At 49.5% G+C, this 18,209-nt stretch overlaps 1 protein-coding gene across 1 annotated transcript in view; it reads left to right on the plus strand.

Moving 5' to 3' along the window:
* The first annotated feature begins 424 nt into the window (after positions 1 to 424).
* COL13A1 (collagen type XIII alpha 1 chain) overlaps positions 425 to 18,209 on the plus strand; it is a 99,665-nt gene continuing 81,880 nt past the window's right edge. The window contains exons 1-4 of the mRNA XM_039381894.1: positions 425 to 503; positions 3,281 to 3,450; positions 7,891 to 8,183; positions 13,819 to 14,133. Of these exons, the coding sequence (XP_039237828.1) occupies positions 13,831 to 14,133 (303 nt within the window). The 5' untranslated portion in view covers positions 425 to 503; positions 3,281 to 3,450; positions 7,891 to 8,183; positions 13,819 to 13,830. The remainder of the gene's footprint in view (positions 504 to 3,280; positions 3,451 to 7,890; positions 8,184 to 13,818; positions 14,134 to 18,209) is intronic.

Genomic DNA, 18,209 nt, shown 5'->3' on the forward strand with positions numbered 1-18,209 from the left:
GCAGAGGGGCTGAGGGGTCTCTGTGAGGAGACGTGGAAACTGCCCAGGGATGGCAGTGGGGCTAAGGGGGTCTCTGTGAGGAGATGTGGAAACTGCTCGGGGATGGAAACAGTGTTGAGTGGTCTTTGTGGGGGATGACAGGAACTGCCTCAGGCACGACGAGTTCCAGCTGATTCTGGCGGCTGCACAGCCCTCACAGCCTGTTGGTGTGGTGCCTTTTGGAAATTGAGGTAAAAAAGGGAGAAAATGTTGGAAAACGGAGAGGAATAATGGGGGGGGGAAATGAGGAACAGCCCAGTGAGCACTGGGGGGTGGAGGAGGAGGTGGTGGTCCTCCCCTGCCTCCTGTGGAGACGCCCTGAAGGGGCAGGTCTGTGCCCGCCATTTTCTCCCTGTTGTGCTGAGGCGATGTGTGGGTGACAGCTGGGCACCGCTAACACAGCACAGCCTGAGCTTGGCTCATGTCATTTATATGAGGAAAAGGAGGAAAACAAGCCCAGAACCGTGAGTTTCATCTGTATGGCTGTGAGTTCAAATGACAGACCCCCGAGGTGTCAGCTCAAGCCCTAGTGGACACTAGTTCATGCTGCTGAGTCCACACAAGGCTTTTAGTTCGGTTTCCTCACTGAAAGAGTATCAGGGGAGGTGTTTGTGTGGGTTTTTAGTTTCATGGCACTAGATGCTCTGATGACAACCCAGGTTTAGTGCTGAAGCTCACAGGTTTCTCATTTTCTGGGGCAAGAATGTGTTTTGTCTACGTAAGGAGGAAGAAAAGTTGCTTTGGCACTTGCAACTGATAATGTATTTTTTGAGACAACCGGTTTTGACTATAGGCTAGATTTGATAGGTTTGTGCAAAGTTAAATGAAGATAAGATAATTTTATTGCTATTGTGATGTAAACCGAGACACAGCTCTGCCAAGAAAGGTATCCCTCCCTCTGGTATATTGTAAACTCACATACAGTTTATGAATGTGCAGATTAGCCAGTTTAGGGCTAAAAGGGGATATTGAAGACTACTACTTTGGATCATTCATTGTGGTTTTGTCCTTGGGAGGGTGGGAGAATGAGGCAGCTTGATGGACTGATTTGCTGTTAGCACAGCCATGGCTTTTCACCAGAAACAATATTTAACTGCTTACTGGCTGGCTTCAAACTGAAAGAGGAGAGATTTAGATTAGGTATTAGGAAGAAATTCTTCCCTGTGAGGGTGGTGAGGCCCTGGGACAGGTTGCCAAGAGAAGCTGTGGCTGCTCCATCCCTGGAAGTTTCCAAGGCCAGGTTGGACAGGGCTTGGAGCAATCTGGGATAGTGGAAGGTGTCCCTGCCCATGGCAGGGGGTGGAATGAGATGATCTTTAAGGTTCCTTCCAACCTAAACAATTGTGGGATTCATTCTGTGACTCTATGCACTTCCAAACACCGCTCCACACAACAACCCTTGTTTGGTAGGGTAGCCCCAAGAAATCAGTCAGATGAGGATATTTAATGAAATAAATTCCCTGAGAGAAGGAGCTTTTGATCCACAACGGATGCTTCTTGACATGGAGTGGAAAAAAGTATTAGACTGCTGCTGCAAACCTGGCTCTGTCTATATGAAGGCAGAGCAAGAAGAGAGAGCTGGTGTGTGGCAGGCAACAGCTCAGCATTAACAGATTGATAAATATGCCTGCCACCGAGAGGATACCATTGACAGAAATTGCAGACAATTAGTATAAATAGTGGAGGTGTGAACTCCAAGCCAGGCTGGGATTTTTCAGTGACTGTTGCCAGCAATGGGCTGTGAGGACTCTTGCTGGTGCTGAGACACATCTGACATAGACACAGCAGCATGGCTGGCCAATATGCTTTTGTCAAAAAACATACTTTATTTTTCATTATTTCTTTCTGCATTTGGGCATTTTTTTTTATCAGAACCATCACTGTTTTCTTTCATTTTTCCAAAGGCACCAAACAAACAAGCCTTTAAAGTGAAACAAGTCCGAGTTTTCTTTTCCCTCAGGAAATTTGTTTTCCATATTTTCAGAAACCAGTTCTTGCTAGTCCCTGCTGCTAGGCCTCTCAGGCCTGTGTCAGGGGAGCATCAAAGGGGACAGGGCCTGGGAGGAGCTGTTTACAATCTGAGAGTTTTCAGGACCAGTTTTGGGTTCACTGGGCTGCAGTTTCCACACTTTCCAAAATGCTAGTTTTTGGGGAGAATCGTCTGAGTTTGGCTTGGATCTTACTGTATAGCTGCCTAGTCCTTCAGACTTTTCAATTTTTTAATTTAATCCAGTGCAGCAATCGAGTATCAGCCCTGGAACTCTCTTGCACACCTGCAGTGATTGCTCATAGTTTAACATGTCAGTCCTTCTGCATATGTTATTTTTTTCACGTCTGCTTTTGCACACATTATTTGATTTACTCTGCAGAGAAGTCCAAGGACTTGGCCACAGCAGCACAGGAGTCCAAGGCAGAGCCTGTTAAGACCACAGTGTCCTTTGCGAACTCAGCCAGGAAAATATTGCAAGCCTGCAAATATCCTAAACAAACAGAGGGCAGTTTCAGAGAGATGTGGGCAGGGGAGTGAAACCAAAACAAACTACTCCTTTAAAGTAATATATGGCCCTGGTCTTTGCTACTGTGGATTCTGTGTAATTGTTTGGGCCGGAGCTGAAGTGGCTGTAAAGTGCAACCACTCAGATTTGATGGTGGTTTACACTTCTTTGCTAAATGTGCATCCCTACAAGAGGTACTGGGAAATGGAGACTCAGGAGATGCGTGGGCACTGTTAGGCTGTGTAGTGGAGACCTGGCAGCAAATCTGCCGGTCTCTGCTGGGTGTTGCTCAACACCTTGGCTCTCCCACACAAGAAATGTGCCTGGCTGAGCCTCTCCATCCAAGCCAGCCACTGTGGTCCTGTTCTTGTGTAATGCAGTGCTCGCTGTGAGGCCCATCAGGCCTGAGTCCACCCAAATGCTGCAGCACTGGCTTTTAGGTGTGGGCTTCACAAAGTCTTCCAGGAATGATCTTGCCCATCCACAGCATGACTGACATTCATCTGATCTTCTTTGCAAGCTCTGATTGCCCAGAGATGATGGCCCCAAGTAAGCTTGTTCTCAACCTTTCCCCAAAAAGCTAATTTCAGTTCCATGCATGTTGCTAGGCTGACAGAGCCCCTGAAAACATGAAGATACTTAGGAAGGGCACAGAGGCATTGAAATGGGATGGTTGTTCTTCTATCAGCTTCAGAGCATTAAGAGTGAGGGAGGCTTACTCATTAGTGTCCCTATGGGCTTCTCAGGTCTCCCTCAGCACCACTCACTGCCTTTCCCTGGACGACACATGGCACACGTCTCTTGGAAGTGTGAGTTGAACACGAGCAGGCTTTTAAATACTGTCCTGGTGACAGGAGCCTTTCCAGATGATGATGAGGATGTGTTTGTGGGTACCATGAGGTTCAAGACTTGCAAGGTAAGGGTTTGATAACTCTGGCTTGAAACTCTTTGTGGTTGACGGTTTATTCATCTTCTTTTTTTTTCCTTGACCCTGGTCAGCAGTTTATCTTAAAGCAACTTATAGTAGCCTTGTTTCCCTGCAGAGGAAAGGAAGAAAGACTCAATGAAAGGCATTCATTGGTCACCAAAGGCCACCAAGCAGCAGAGTGGCATACGTGGGAAAAACACCAAGTTGCCCATCCATCAGGCCACACAGCCCTAGAATTATATGTGCCTTGTAACAGAAAGGCTAAAAGGACAAAAAATGTCACGGGGACTGAGAGGAAGCCCCAGACTGTCTATCTGAGCTCTTGTGTGAGCTTACACCAGCCACTGCTGCAGATGATGGGTATCTTCCAATGCCGTTTCCCTACAAGCGGTCAGCCCCTGGCATTGCACCTGCCTCTGAGATAAAGTTTGTTCATCTCAGCCTGAGCTGCTGTTCCCAGCAGCTCCCCAAATTGGACACAGGGAACAGGGCAGCTCAGAGACCTGCTCCCAGCCACATTTGGGGGCTGCCTCAAGGCACTTGCCACCTCACCTCACTAGCCCTCAGCGAAGCAAATGATAGCTCAGGCTTGTCGCTGTCAATGGCAGCATTTTAACACCCTGTGGCTGTCAGCAATGTGAGTGTCCCGTGTGTAACGTGCCACTGGCCAGACCCTGGCTGTAACCTAAACCAGGATTGAATGTATCCTTGATTCTGCCCCGGCAGGACACAAGAGGATCTTGTGCTATTCAAATGCAAAAGCAGCATGGTGTTTGCTTTCTTAAAATTGTTTTTGATTTGGGTTGGTGTTAAAACAGGTTGAGCAAGCCCAGCAGAGAGAGTCACTCTTGAAAAAGGCAATCTGAAAGGACTTTCCCAGGGAGACCAATCCCTAATCCGGCAGTTACAAAGCTGCTGCAGCTGTCGAATAGGCTTCTAGGAAAAACAACAGGACAGCGAGGCAGGGCTGAAAGCTGAAGTGATACAGGTGATGGAAAGCGATGCTGCCTCACCAGGAACTGAAGTGACCGTTAGCTGTAAAAAAAACAAATTGTATGCCAGGGCATGATTTGGGACCTGAATGTACTGGGATATCTGCTGGTGAGTGCAACTGGGTTTTCCATCTGGAAGGCATGACCCAGAAGCCAATTTAAAGTACAAATTAGATCTGTCTCCTCCCTGAAAGGAGGACAGGGTGGTTATATAATATAAAGGACATATATGCAATAAGGACAGGGTGGTTATATAATATAAACCATTCTTGGTAATTTAGTGGTCCCGAAACAACAAACAAGCCAAGAGGGGAAAAAAAATGGTTTGCAGAAGAATTCAAAGCCGAAAGAGCTGGACTGAGGAATTCAGTCCATATGATCCGGCAGAGATGTGTGCTGCTATTCCTGTACTTCTTGAAAGGAAACTGCCACCAGATCCTCTGCTATTTTCTGTCTGCAGGGCCCTACTGATAGGCGTGATATTTCAGCCTCCACGCTAACCCCCCATGCTCCAAATGTGCAGGGACAGTTGTGTGCTCAGCCCAGCAGCGTTCTCCGGTGTGCCCGTGAGAGGCAGCTCTTTCCTTGCAGACGTACAGCAGAGCCCTCGGGAAAGGCAAACCTCTGCGGATCACATGGGTTGTGTCAGCTTTGCCCTGATCCATTGCAACATCCACTGACATGGGCAGGATGGGCATTTCAGGAAGAATGTCTTCACCGAAAAGGGTCGTCAAGCATTGGAACGGGCTGCCCAGGGAGCTGGTGATCTCATTCCTGGAGGTGTTCAAGAAATGACTGGACACGCACTTAGTGCTATGGTTTAGCTGGACAAGGTGGTGATTGGTCATAGGTTCGACTCAATGATCCTGGAATTCTTTTCCAACCTAAATGATTCTGTGATTCGCAAGGTGGGTGGTGGGCAGCAATGCCTCCAAAGAAGGGGTTCCATGCTCTCTCCCTGCTGACCCCTTTTAAACAGAGAAGTGTATTTTATTCACTGCATTTGTAGCTGCATATGGTCAAATTAAAAAAAATATAATATTCTGAGCCTGAAGGAAGTGAACCACCATTTCAGGTGAATCCTTCAAGGACCATTGCAAGGTGTGTTTACTACTTAATATTGGTCTACTAAGTATATATGCTTTACTCCCTGCTGTTTGAAATCAGCAACAGGCCTCTCAAATTCGAAGCAGGTATGAAGCACTCACACAAAGTGGATAGCACTGGTTTATTGAGGAGAAAGAGGAGGAATGTTACAATGCATCAAGATGCAGTTTCAGATGCCTGTGGTAAAAATGGGGGACTTGGCTTTTCCGTGTAGAGACTGAGTTTTGTGACCAGAGGACCTAGCTCTCCCCTCTTCTCATTGGGACCTGTCATAATGGATTCCCTTTTTCTAGACTGGCATAAATCTGGAGTGACCACACTGACGTCAAGCTGCCGTGAGACCTAAGTGCCAAAGACTAAGGAGGCTAAAAAGAGCTTTTTTCCATTGACTTTAATGAGTCCCAAGCGAGAAGAACTGGACCCTTTCTCTTAAAACAAGTTCATTTATTGGCACTCAGCTTCAGACATGTCCCTTGGGTGCCGAGCCTGATGGGGATGCAGAGCACTGACACTGCACATCCTGGAGCACTGCAGCCATTGTGTGAACTGGTCTTGCCAAGTGTGCCTTAGGGATGGAAAAGCATCTTTCCATAGTCCCCTTGCAATGCTGCTAAAAGGAGACAAACCCCTGGTGGCAGGTAAAATCCCAAAAAGCTGGAAGAGACTCCATAGGTGGCTGAAGGTTTACTGATAGAGCTGCTTTGAATAAAGCAGGTTAACTACCCTGCCAGGAGGGTTTACATCAGGTGCTGAGAAAGCAACTGTGGTGGGAGCCATGCTGCTTCCTGACACCATCAATCTGCTTCCAAGGATGGCAGCTCATGTCCTTCCTGCTTTGCTTTGGCTTTGCTCTCCCTCACACTGGAGTGCCGGGGGGATCCGCAGGGAACTGCGGCGTGGGAGGCAGAGGGCACAAGTGAGGGCTTTGCCCTGTGCAGGGGAAGCACTGGCGTTGCAGAAGGACATTAGCAGTGCTCCTTGTCTCCTGGCTTTCCTCTGCGAGCAATTTCCAGGGAAATTGAACCCGACTCCGCTCCATTAGCCACTAACCTCCTGTCCGCCGGGCCTGTCTTTTGCATTACGATGGAGCAGAACTGCTTTGCTCGCTGCTGTCAGGGTCTGAATCAGCTTTGATAAAAGACCAAGTGCTGGAGTGAGAGGAAGTATTTACCCAAAGTTGTTTTCAATTTCCTGAGCTTGCTGTATCCATTCTCCTTCACTTCTGGACTCCAAAACAATCAGTCTTCTAGGGGAGCCTCGCTTCATTATTTTTGCTTCCCCTAGTGCAGTTGACACTTGGTCTGGGTTTCCCAATCCTCCCAGCTCTGATTCATTAACTTCAAAGTCCATACAAAGCTGCTGCGGGTTCCCCGGCTGCTTGCACAGGGATCCCCGCCTGCCCCGGCACTGTAGGGCTTGGTTTTCCTAGACAGAGCTGTGACACAACTCTGCCAGCCTCTGCACATGCATGTGGCATCTGGTCTGCCCTGGGCAGGATTTTGGGGTTTCCAGATCACCCTATAGCGTGTTCACCCCACGTGTGGGCTGGTTGTCCCAGGTGGGTGGCAGCTTGAGCCTGATCTGCATCTGTCAAAGGTGAAGGGTTATTTTAGCGATGTGTGTGGAAATAGGCAGTGGAGGATTAATGGAACTCTGTACCTGGCAGAGGTGAGGGGGAGGCAGGATAGCCCAGCTGTGCAGTGAGGCTAGAGGCATTCAGCAGTAGCTTCACACCAAACTGTTTAATGGTAAACCCAAATGCAAATCAGTGCTCTGGCTTATCAGTCCCTCTCGTGCCAATGCACCGCAGGGAGCACCTCGGTGCACCAGTAACTAACTGAGCACACAATGCCTGAGCTTGGCCTTACCAGAGGGAGGTTTTCTGCTCAGCAAGGAGCTGAGGGGGAGTTGCTGTTGGGAACAGAGGAGCTTTTCTCCGGAGTCTCAGCCTTGTCCTGGAGAACATTGTGCCCTACTGATTTCATGCCTGAAAATCTCACCCTTATTTTTCCACCTGGCTGAGCAGATTTGGAATGTTCAGTCTGAGAACCTCTTTGCTACAGCTAATGCTTTGTACTGCTCTAGCTGTGCTGAGAGCCTGTGATGGTGCTCTGCATCAGGGGTTTCCCAGGTTCACCAAGAGTTTCCAAAGCAGCTTTCCCAGTGTAGGCACATCTCGGTCCTGAGCAAAACGCATCTCCCACAGGCTGCTGTGGGAATTTTTAAGCTTGCAACATATTGGAGAATAGTACTGTAAGGGTGGAGGCTTTTTCTTGTCTTATTTGTAGCAATGTTGTTCCTTTTAATTTACCATCTCTTTCCCATCCAGGCTCTGCAGGAACCAAGATAACAGCGAAAAACAGGCTAGAAGAGATGACCTTCTCTGCAGACTGCAGCAGCATTGAACACAACCCATTAAAAATCAGCTCCAAACACGGAGGAAAAAACCCAACAACAAACAAAAAACCCCAAACCACTGCTGAAAAGAAGTAAAACATCTCCATGTGAAATGCTTCTTGGCTGTGAAATGCTTTTTCTGTGAGAAAAAAGTTCCTTCCGCCATGAAGAAGGGTGCAGAGCCTGGTTTGCTCAGAGCCATTCCTCTCGTCATCTGAACAAAAGGTGAGAGGTTAGTTAAAAACACAGGGAGAAGCGTGGGCAACTTAACTGTGTGTGTCCACCACTTGCTGCCTCACTGTCCTCCTGCAAAGCCTTCCCTCTGCGGGGGGTGCGGGAGAAGGGGTGGCCTTTCAGAAGGATTGGCCCCAAACCGTGCACAACCCGGGTTTGTTTCACCCTCCCTTGGAGGCTGTGAGCCAGCCTCTGCAGGAGCTGCTGGTGGCTGCATTCCCACCCTGACGCAGCCCAGCTCTGCTCGGTTGTTCTCACACAGCTCCGGGGACAGGTTCCCACCACTGAGGCTGCACGAAGCCAGTTTGGCTTTGATGGGAGGGAGGCAGCAATGAGCTCAGGCATTTCAGGGTTATGAAAATATAAACCCCCAACCAGATACTACTAACTCTGTTTCTTCCCTATTTTCCTTGCTGCTACCAATACTAGGAGTTCATATTGTGCAGTGAGCCCCTTTGTTTTGTAGGAAACCAAGTGATTGAAAACAGCCATGATATTACTATGCGTGGACAGTACATTTTTTCCATGTATTTTCATAACTCTTTTCCCAAAGGATCAAATGTGTCTTTATTCTATAACTCTACAATGGGTTAGAGCAGCTCCTCAGGCGGGAATTGTTCTGCTCCATAGGCTACTTAATACTTCCTATAAACAAATGCCAAATTGGGTAGGTAATACTCAATATTACTGACCTTCCTAGCAAAGTATGTGTAGCTGCCCATTAGAGAGACAGGGGTGGAGATACCTATTGTGAACCTAGGGCTAAAGATGACAAAATACTGGTTGTGGGTGTTTCTTTTTTGTTGCTGTTGGTTTTTTTTTTTTTTTTTTTTTTTTTTTTTTTGTTTGTTTGTTTTGTTGGGGTTTTTTGAGTTGTTTGTTGGCTAATTTTTTTTATTTTATTTTTATAAAAAGCAAGGGGGTGTGTTCAGCTGCATTTCCCACAAAAGAAATGCATGGAAGCTTTGATCTCAGACCTCTATTGTAACTTAGGCATCTCTGCTACCTAAGCTAAAATCTATCTAGTTGAGTTTCACAATAATGCTATAGGATGTATTTTTAAGCTTGCATTTGCCTGCTTGCTTTTTGTCCCTAGTTAACACTATGTAATTCTCTAAATATTGTCTAAACTTGAGCCATGACATCAAGACTCTTCATCAGAGCAGGACCTTCACAGTCCTTGGGATGGGAGGTTTCCACTCTGTTTGCCCTTTGAGAAAGAGCTGCTTGGGGCAGACAGGGCACTGGTGGTGCCCCATGGGGACCCTAGACCAGTGGCAGATGCTGCCAAATTGTTGTGGAGGTGACATTACCCCACCATAAGCCTGGCAGTCTCTGGGACATAGAGCAACTTAGGATGAGGGAAGGTCTGTGACCAGGAAAGGAAAAAAAAAATGACTAAATCTCTCTGCCTCAGTATCCTATTTGTGTGAGAGCACTATAGCTGTTCCTCACAAGGACCTTGAAAACTGATGTGAGTTTTTCTATTCCCCCACTGCTGTTTCTCTCCAGCAACCCCCCTCAGACATCCTACTCTCACTGCCTTGCCTGGGAGGGACACGGCTGCGCTCGCCTCGGCCCCTTGCAGTGCTCCATGTGAGCAGCATTGTGCAAAGGGACAGTCTGCAGACCATGCACTTCCACTTGCAAGAGTCCTCCCCTGGCCTCGTTTTTCTACTCTTCTCCCTCCTCGCCTTTGCGCTCAGAAAACATCTGTTTCCAGATGTTGTTCTTGAGTCTAATAAACGCAGCGAAAGGCCTTGAGTTAATATATTTACAATAGCTGGAGATGTCGGCTGCTAGTTAATGGCTCATCGAGCTCACTAAGACCCCCACGTTTCCTGGGCGGGGGGAGGACAAGAACAGAAAGGAAAAAGAGAACTGGGGTGGGGTTTTTCCTCCCTAGTAAATGACCTGAAAAGGGGAAGTTCTCCTCAGACAGTTTTGGAGGTCGCTGGTGGGATTGAGCACACAGCCATTTCCATGCAGTTGGCTTCAACTTCCACTTAGTAACAGGAAGGGCACATTATTTCTTTAAGGAAAGGTTGTGCTTAAAGCGAAGGAAGGTGAGGAAAGCCTGCTGCTATTATCCACCCCTTTCCAGGCCAAGTGAAGACGAGCTGTAGATACCTGGCAGGCTTGAACTGTGCTTATAGAAGCAAGAACCTCATCCATGCGCAGCTCTTCTATTTCTGGCCTGTGGCATGGAGTGGTTCATGTCCACAGTGCCTACCTTGGGTCAAAGAGGGTCTGTTGCAGTGATACCACATTGTGCCCTGCCTTACACATTGTGCCCCTTTATGAGCATTGTGTGTCCGTTGCAGAGCAGTGCTGGGCAAACTTTGCCCACATACCAATGCCCCCTAGAAAGCTGAACTGACAGTGCCAGCAACAGACTGAGCGAGCCAGAGGCTTGCCAAACTCTTTGTCACTGATCAATTGCCCCAGTGCCATGTGCTAGATGGGAAACTCTTTCGCTGAACAGAGGAATTCAGCTGCTTTGGGAGGTATATATGGTTATATTTGCTCCAGATATCATTGTATGTTTGTGCTGAGGTCCATAACCGCCCCAGAGGACCTCCTAGAAGTGGCGGAAGTGTGTGGTTACTGTCGTTGTAAAGAATTGCATCAACCTCCCTGAGGAGAGAGGGATACAGCCTCAAGCTCAGCATATCGAAGGCGGTCCAAGAGTCACCGGTCAGTGAAATCACTCCTGATTGTAACGGAGCATCTGCTTCTACTCAACGAGCCTCAAGAGACACAAACTTGCAGGAGGTTTCAGGCCGGCACCCACCTCCTCAGGGGCTGTGGGGAGAGCTGAAGGCTGAGCTGTGCTCACCTCGTGGAGCGATGACTCCACATGCTGGGGCCCGTCCCTGGAGGCAGCTCATTTGTCGAGCAGCGCTGCAGACGCGACATGCGCAGTTGGCTCAGGTTCGGAGCTAAATTAGTCCATTTGTATTGGCATGGGATGACAGGGCTCCTTAATGCCTCATGGGTAGAAAAATTGCCCTCCTGCACATCTGCAACTAAGGCTTCCGCATGAAACCCGGCTGAGTGCGGCTCTCCAGCCTGCGGCATCCATGACATACCCCCTAAATGAGCTGATCAGCTGGAGAGGGGCTGGTGGGGAGGCAGGAAAAGGCACTTACAGAGTCATTCAGCCGATGCTTGTGTCTGGACAGCAGGGTCTCTATCACAAATAAGAGCGAAAGAGCAGAGACCTCTCCTCAGCCAGTGTGGGGAAATGAGATGTAGACACCCAGCAGATTTCTGTTTTCAGCTTAGAGGGTGGCTTTTTGTGATTTTAGTGCTTAGACTGGTATAAAGGGGAGATAGAGAGAGACAGCCTGAGGTGAAACAATGTATAACACAGGCAGGTAGCTGCAGTCATCAGTAGCTCAAACTCAGTCTTAGTGTTCTTCATCACTCTCTAGGATGCTCAGCACCCCAGTTGCCAACTGACATTTCCCTGATCTCTGCTTCCCAAACACTGCATCATCAGCCTCTAAGCATCTCCTCTTCATTTCTTGCTGTCTGCTTATTTTTTGTGATTGCAGATGGTATCTTCGGTAACTCCATGGACCGTGGTTTATCTCTGGAAAAGCCACAGCCTCAGGGACTCCTTTTCCTTTTGCAAAGAAATTGGCTGCTAACGTAGGGAAGAGACCGAGCAGGGGGTAGGAGACAGGGGTGGCTGCGCCTTCCGAACAGACACCCAGTGTGTGCCAGGTCTGTGGGTAACACGTTTCTGCCCTGCTCATATGAGAAACTGTTGAAAGGCTGCAGCCATCAGAGAGGTGTTTTCCATGCGTGCCGGAACAGCAGCGCAAATTGGAGCAGTGAGATGACAAGAAACCTGCTAAAAGAAATAAAGAAAGGATTTCCTGCCTTGCAGACACTAAAGCCCCGTTTTGGGAAGCGAGTGGCTGTGAAAGGCATGAGGCCATTCAAAGAATTGGGGTTGTGTGCTACTGGGTCCTCCAAGGGTTTGTCTGGTGGAGGAGAAACAGCTCGTGCTCGCGTTAACCTGCTCCCAGAAGGTCTATTTCTTCCAGCCCTCTGAAACAGAGACCGGGCCAGAGATGAATATGAGTTTTCTCTGCCAGTAATTTCCAGCACAGACTGCACGCAAAATCTTCATTTAAAACGTGTAAATGACAGCGAAAGAGCCACAAGGGAGCCAGATTTTAAGAGACCAATTTGCTGCCTGGGTTTTAAGGACTGTGCACCATGGTGAGCCCTGTGCTGCTCTGCTGCTGAGCGTGCTCAAGGAAGGGATCAAAGAATGGACAGACAGACAGGCAGGGGCTCAGCAGAGCCTGCATGTCACCCTGGAGGATAAAATATTGTATGTTATGCTCAGAAAAATTGGGAGAGGTGGGCCTCCCTTGCTCCTGAAGAACAGAAAGAGACTTTGTTTCCCAGACGCGTGGCTCGGAGCTGCCCTACAGCACGTTTTAGGGAGACTGCTCCCTGCCAAAGAGGGTTGTCTGTCTGGTGCCCTGCGCCCGCCGGGACACGGAGGAGAGGACGAGAAGCACTGCTTCACTAGAGGGCCTCAGCAGATTATTTCCTCTGAACGCCCTTGGCAGGCTGTACCCCCAAATCAGGCCCCAAAAGTTCCCCCCTTGCACTGCAGCTTGCCTGCCTGGGATGTTTCTCCCTGTTGCCCTTCGGTTGTTTCTTGCAGAGCCCTCAGCTGCCAGCTCTTGTTTCCAAATGTTTCCCTCTGTTTCTCACCCTGCCTGGCTGATCTCCTCAAAATATCAGGGTCAAAATACCCCGCCGCTGGTGCCTCAGGGATGCCCCAGGATCTGCGTGGGGGACGCGACAAGGCTTTTGCATCATCCCATAAAGTGCTCTCGGCTGCGGGGAGGAAAGGAAGACGCAGGCTGGTGTGAGCCCAGCCTCTGCTTTACAATCTCTTTCCTGCCACTATAAATAACCTCGGCGAGAGTCACTTCAAAGGAAGGGCTGGCGGCGGAGAGGTGCTTTGGGGACCGAGCGGGACAGGGGCGTCCCACTGCCCGATCCCACCCCGGCGCTTTGCATAAATAAATAAATCATGCAGCAAGGGAGAGGTGGAGAGAGAGGGCGAGCAGAGGAGGTTACTTTGGGAAGCCGCGCAGCTCGCTCATCCCAGCCCCGTAGTTCGAAGGGAGTGTGTCATGTTACAGGGGAGCCACGATCAGCCAGAGCACAACGTCGCCAGAGCAGCTGAGAATTACCTCTCTCTAATGGGGACTTTCATGTGCAAGCTCCTGGCCAGTTTGCGAAGGAACTGAAACGGGCAGCTTAGAAGGAATCAAAAACCCCCCAGCGAACCAAAAGACAGAAACACAGGAGGAAAAACAAAAATCTTGATCAGATTATTTTTCCCCCTCGCACTCTTTGCTGCAGTTGGATCTCTTTTTTTCTGCACCTCTTTTATGTGTGTGTGGTTTGTTTTTATTTTTTTAAAGACCCCCCACCCCCCCATCCACTTTTGTCATTATTGCTGTCATTTGTCATTTGCTGGCACTGGGATCCTCTTGGATGCTCTTTTTCTGTGCCTTCTGGATTGTGCTTCTCGGAGTAGGAGTGAGGCTTTCTTTATTCTATTTATTTATTTATTGTTTCTCAGGACAGGGAGGGAATGTTGGAGGAGAAGAGCTGGAAAGGCGTCGACGAAGCAGCTTTTGACAGGGGGTGTGTGACTCCCCCCAGGACCGGCGATGGGGAGAGATGCTGCCGCCTCCCTCTCCTGCTGGGCTCGGGGCTGCCCGGCGTCTCCCTGCTTTCTCTGGTGCTGAGCCTCCTGCTGTACTTTCGGACCTCCGATCTGCAGTCCCGGGTGTCCCACTTGGAAGCGGACAGACCCACACAGCTCCCTGCTTGGCTCTCAGCAGACCAAATGGAGACGGCTATTTTGGGAAGAGTTGACCAACTGCTTGATGAGGTCGGTGTCCTTTCATTTTGCATGTATAGTTTGCAGTGCTGTAGATTTTAGGCACGTGCATGCTTGCATAGCTGTGTTATCCGTTTTTTTTTCCCCTGCCTTAAAAACCTATCTCTGCACAAGTGATGCTGCTTCTAGGTTGAATTCCCTGTGTCTCCAGGTCCCTCCCGCCTCTCAAACTCACCTGGTGTTTGCTTCTCTCTTCCCTAGCCCACACTGTGGCTGAACTCTGCACTTTGCAAAGAGGAAAACCTCATCCCTGGTCCTGGCAGGGAGGGAAGAACCTCCAGCCTTCTCCGTCTGGTAGTGTTGCCTGCTGAAAGAATTTGAGCTAGAGGTTAAACCTGGGGATTCAGTGTGTGTCTGAGCCCCAGGAGAGGGAGAGGCATGGCACATTGCAGCTAGGGCTTCTATGGGAGGAGGTAATTGCAAACACCCCAGTGTTATGATGGGCTGGCTTTGCTGCTGTGCCAGCCTTGACCCCCTCTACAGCTGCTGGCTCAGGAAAATGAGGCACACTGGCATTGCCAGGATGGCTTCTGGTACTGCCAGAGCATCAGTGCAGAGCATATGCCTGTGTTATGCCTGCTTGAGCCCCATCCAAGCTCCACTGGACCCTGTGGGTTTTCCTCTGAGGATGGGGGAATGCTGGTGCTGGCTTCAGCAGGTCAATAAAGAAGCAGATTTTTGTTGGTGACACCCTTTACTCTGTTGGTGCTGCTGGGGGCTGTCTGGGCTTCTCTACCCTGTGCGGGATAAGTATTCTACAGTATTCCTTGCCTTGTTGGGCTTTGAAGCAGTGTTGACATGTCTGGGAGCAGATGGTGGTTCATGTCTCTGAACTCTTCAGATGGGTCCACACTGACCTGTTCCCACAGCTCTGGGGGAGTCTTGGGGCTGAAATTCAGGGCTGGAGCTGTTTCCACCCACCTCTCATTTTCTCTGTTTATTCCAGCTTTGGCTTGAGTCATGCTGGAGAGATCCCTGGGGCTAGCCCAAAAACTGTTTGTGTCTGAAAAAACCCCCTCTTGTGCTGCTACTGCCAAACGAGGCGAGGCGAGGAATGGAATGATCCGAGTGGTGGCTATAGGGACCTGCCTTGGGCAGTGCTGCCTGGTACCTGGGGTGACCTTGGCCCCCCTCCTGCTTTCCAGGAGCGGCAAAGGTCTGTGGTGAGGAGTTTAAACCTGCAGCTGACAGGCTCGGCTTCTGTTTATGAGTCTTGTGAGAGCAGTTCCTGGATCGGCTGGGGTTTGCAGCCAAAAGCTGTGAACCTCGAGTTAGCAAACACCGCAGGAGCTGAAGGATTTGGTTTTGAGTTGTCTCTTTAGATGAGGAATAAGGGGAAGATAGGGTACATGGAGTAGTACCCCACTTAAAAGAAGGTTTTTGGGGAAACAGAAGCATTGCAAGTGGCTGGAAGAGTTGCGCTCTTGAGCAGGAACTCCTTCCCCACTACCAGGCAGGGGATAACGTCCGGCGATCCCCCCGTTGCTGCTGGCATGAGTCTGCTGGGAAGTCGCAGTTTATCTCTACCAAGTGATTTGAGAAGTGCTACAGGATGCCTGCCGGGAGCGGTGCCCGAGGCCGGATGGCCCCCTGTGTCCTGCGGGCTCTGCTGGCCACGGCACCTTTCCGCCTTTTTATAGCTCGGCTTAGCGAGGAAATGGGGCTCTCATGGTGCCCGTGTGCCAGGCAGCGCCCCTGTTTTCTGAGCAGTCCCTCCTGTGCCCCTGGGCATGGCACAGTCTCCCTGGCAGCCAGCGTGGGGAGCAGCCGTGGAACAGGAGCGATGGCTTGAGGGGCCAGCACTTGCTCCCGGGTACCACCAGGGTTAACAGCTCCATGCTGGGTCACAGCTTCCAAAAGAGCTTGGAGGAAAGTGCCGGAGCCAGTGGAGAAGCAGGGATGCCTGGCCCAGGTCTCTGTCCCTTTACACCTGGGAAGGGCTGCTGCCAATGGAGAGAGGAGAGCTGTGCCCCCTGGGCAGGAGACCTTCCCCAGCTCCACTGCCCACTTCCCCTAGGCTCCTAAACCTCAGGTCTCCACACTCAGCCAGAAGCACTGTCATGGGCCAAGTGGCTCGAGGTCCAGGGTGGGGGTCTGCTGGTGGACAGATGGTGAGATGGCATATGGGGCTTTTGCTTAGGAAAGAAAAACAAATCCCCCTGGTCCTCCTCTTCATTGTGTCTGAAGTGGGGCTAAGTGGGACAGGTCTGGCTGGCAAGGGGCAAGGATGGAGAAAAACAGGGAGGATAAAGGGGAGCAGGAAAAGGATGTGAGAAAAAAATAAGGAAGGCAAAAGACTGTTCTGAGCACGACTGGAGGAGAGGGGCTGTGAATGGGCTGCTGTGATGGACGTGAAATTCATTCCCTCCTGCTCAGACCCTCGCTGCCTCTCATTGCCACATCCTCACAGAGTTTTCTGGTGTTTTGACCTTAATGGGTTTCACAGCTGCCAGCTCAGTGTTATCCATCACAAAATAAAACAGCAAAGCTTAAAGGAACCCCAGCTTTGGAAAAACCTGGTCTGAGGCAGGCAGGGAGGTGGGAGGTAAGGGGAGCCATGGTATGGGAGCACATTTCTAGCTCTGATGGCTGTGAAGATCAGCTGGAGAAAAATGAAGAAGCCAAGTCTGTAAGGGCTAATATAGAGGAGCTCTAAGGTTATGCTCAAAACCAGTACTGCTCTGTACTCCAAGCTGGAGTGTGTAATGCTCTCCAGTCAGTGCCCAGGTGTGCCCTGGATGTTCCCAAGGGTCTGTGAGGGACACCATACAGAGTGCAGTGAAAAGCGCAAAATGCCAAAGCTCTGTTAGGTGCCTTTCTTCTAGACATGCAAAAATAAAGCAAACCGGCAGGGAGAGGAGCTGAGTTGGTTTGCTTAAAATGTTAATTTTAAGGCAGTTGGTGGGGGTGTTTTCTTGATCTTGGAGCCTGGTTTTTGAGCATCACTGGTGCTGTGTCAGTGTTTCCATCTCAGTTCAGGAAGAGCAAGGAGAGGGCGGCAGATGCTTTCCCAGAGGCAGCCTGACCAGTGCTTCACTTGCTACTGTGTAAACCTCTTGCCTGGTGTAGGCGAATACCCGAGGGGGATTTCTACCAGACACAAATTGACTGGGTTTTCCTATAAAAACATCTGTGCAGAATGGGCCAGAAATAAGTAGTTCAGGGGGAACTTTACCTTCACATAGGAATTGCTCTGCATTTATGGGACATCATAAAATCATACAAAGAGCACAAATAAACTCATATTTGCAGGAGAGGCAAAGCTTTCCAAAGAAGAAAACAAGGTCCTTTACCATGCTGGGTAACATTTGGTACTATTTAATTTGCCGAAAGCTCATCAGGGTGGAGAACAGGATGGATTCAGTGCTGCTGCTAGGAAAAACAATCCCCGAATTTGTGAGCTTGTAGAGATAGAAGTGTGTATGTGTAACACAACAGCAGGTATCCTGTGCAGCCTGGAGGAAGATCAGCTGCCCCTCTGCACCATGGTGAGCATGCTCAGCTTCTCAGGGGTTTGTGTTGAAGGTATTTGTTGTGGCTTTAGTGATGCTGAAGGGATTCAGGGACTGTGCCCGTGAATGGGGAGGGAGCATCGATCCTCACTGCTTTCCCAATAGTCTCATTTCGCTGAGATTCTTTCCTTACTTGTGCAAGCAAAGGAGGGACAGCTGAAAACTCCCTTTCCCTCCCGACTTAAAGCTTTTTTTCTTCTGCTTTTATTCAGTATCTCAAAGCACACTGCTCAATTCTGCTTCCCAGTGTCTGCAAGCTTGCTCTCAACCTGGCCTCCATCTTCAGCTTAGTGTTTTCCATCCCAAAATACCAGATATATTTTTTCCTTCCAACTTCTCTGGTAGCTAAGTCCTGTTTCTTTTCAGCTGCTTGCAATCCCTGCACCTAGATGGTGTTATTTCCAAGCTTTTTACTCTATCTGGGAGGACTCCCTGCTTGCTTTTGCTCTGGGCCACATGGTCCCATGATTCCAGGAGCTGGGCCTTTAAGAAAAAACAGTGAAATTGGAGATAAAACAATAAGAGTTAACAAAACCACCCACCCTTGAAATCCCC

This window comes from Pipra filicauda, unplaced genomic scaffold (assembly GCF_003945595.2).
Source record: "Pipra filicauda isolate LSUMZ 115617 unplaced genomic scaffold, ASM394559v2 scaffold246_size1145428_pilon, whole genome shotgun sequence".
Classification (NCBI taxonomy): domain Eukaryota; kingdom Metazoa; phylum Chordata; class Aves; order Passeriformes; family Pipridae; genus Pipra; species Pipra filicauda.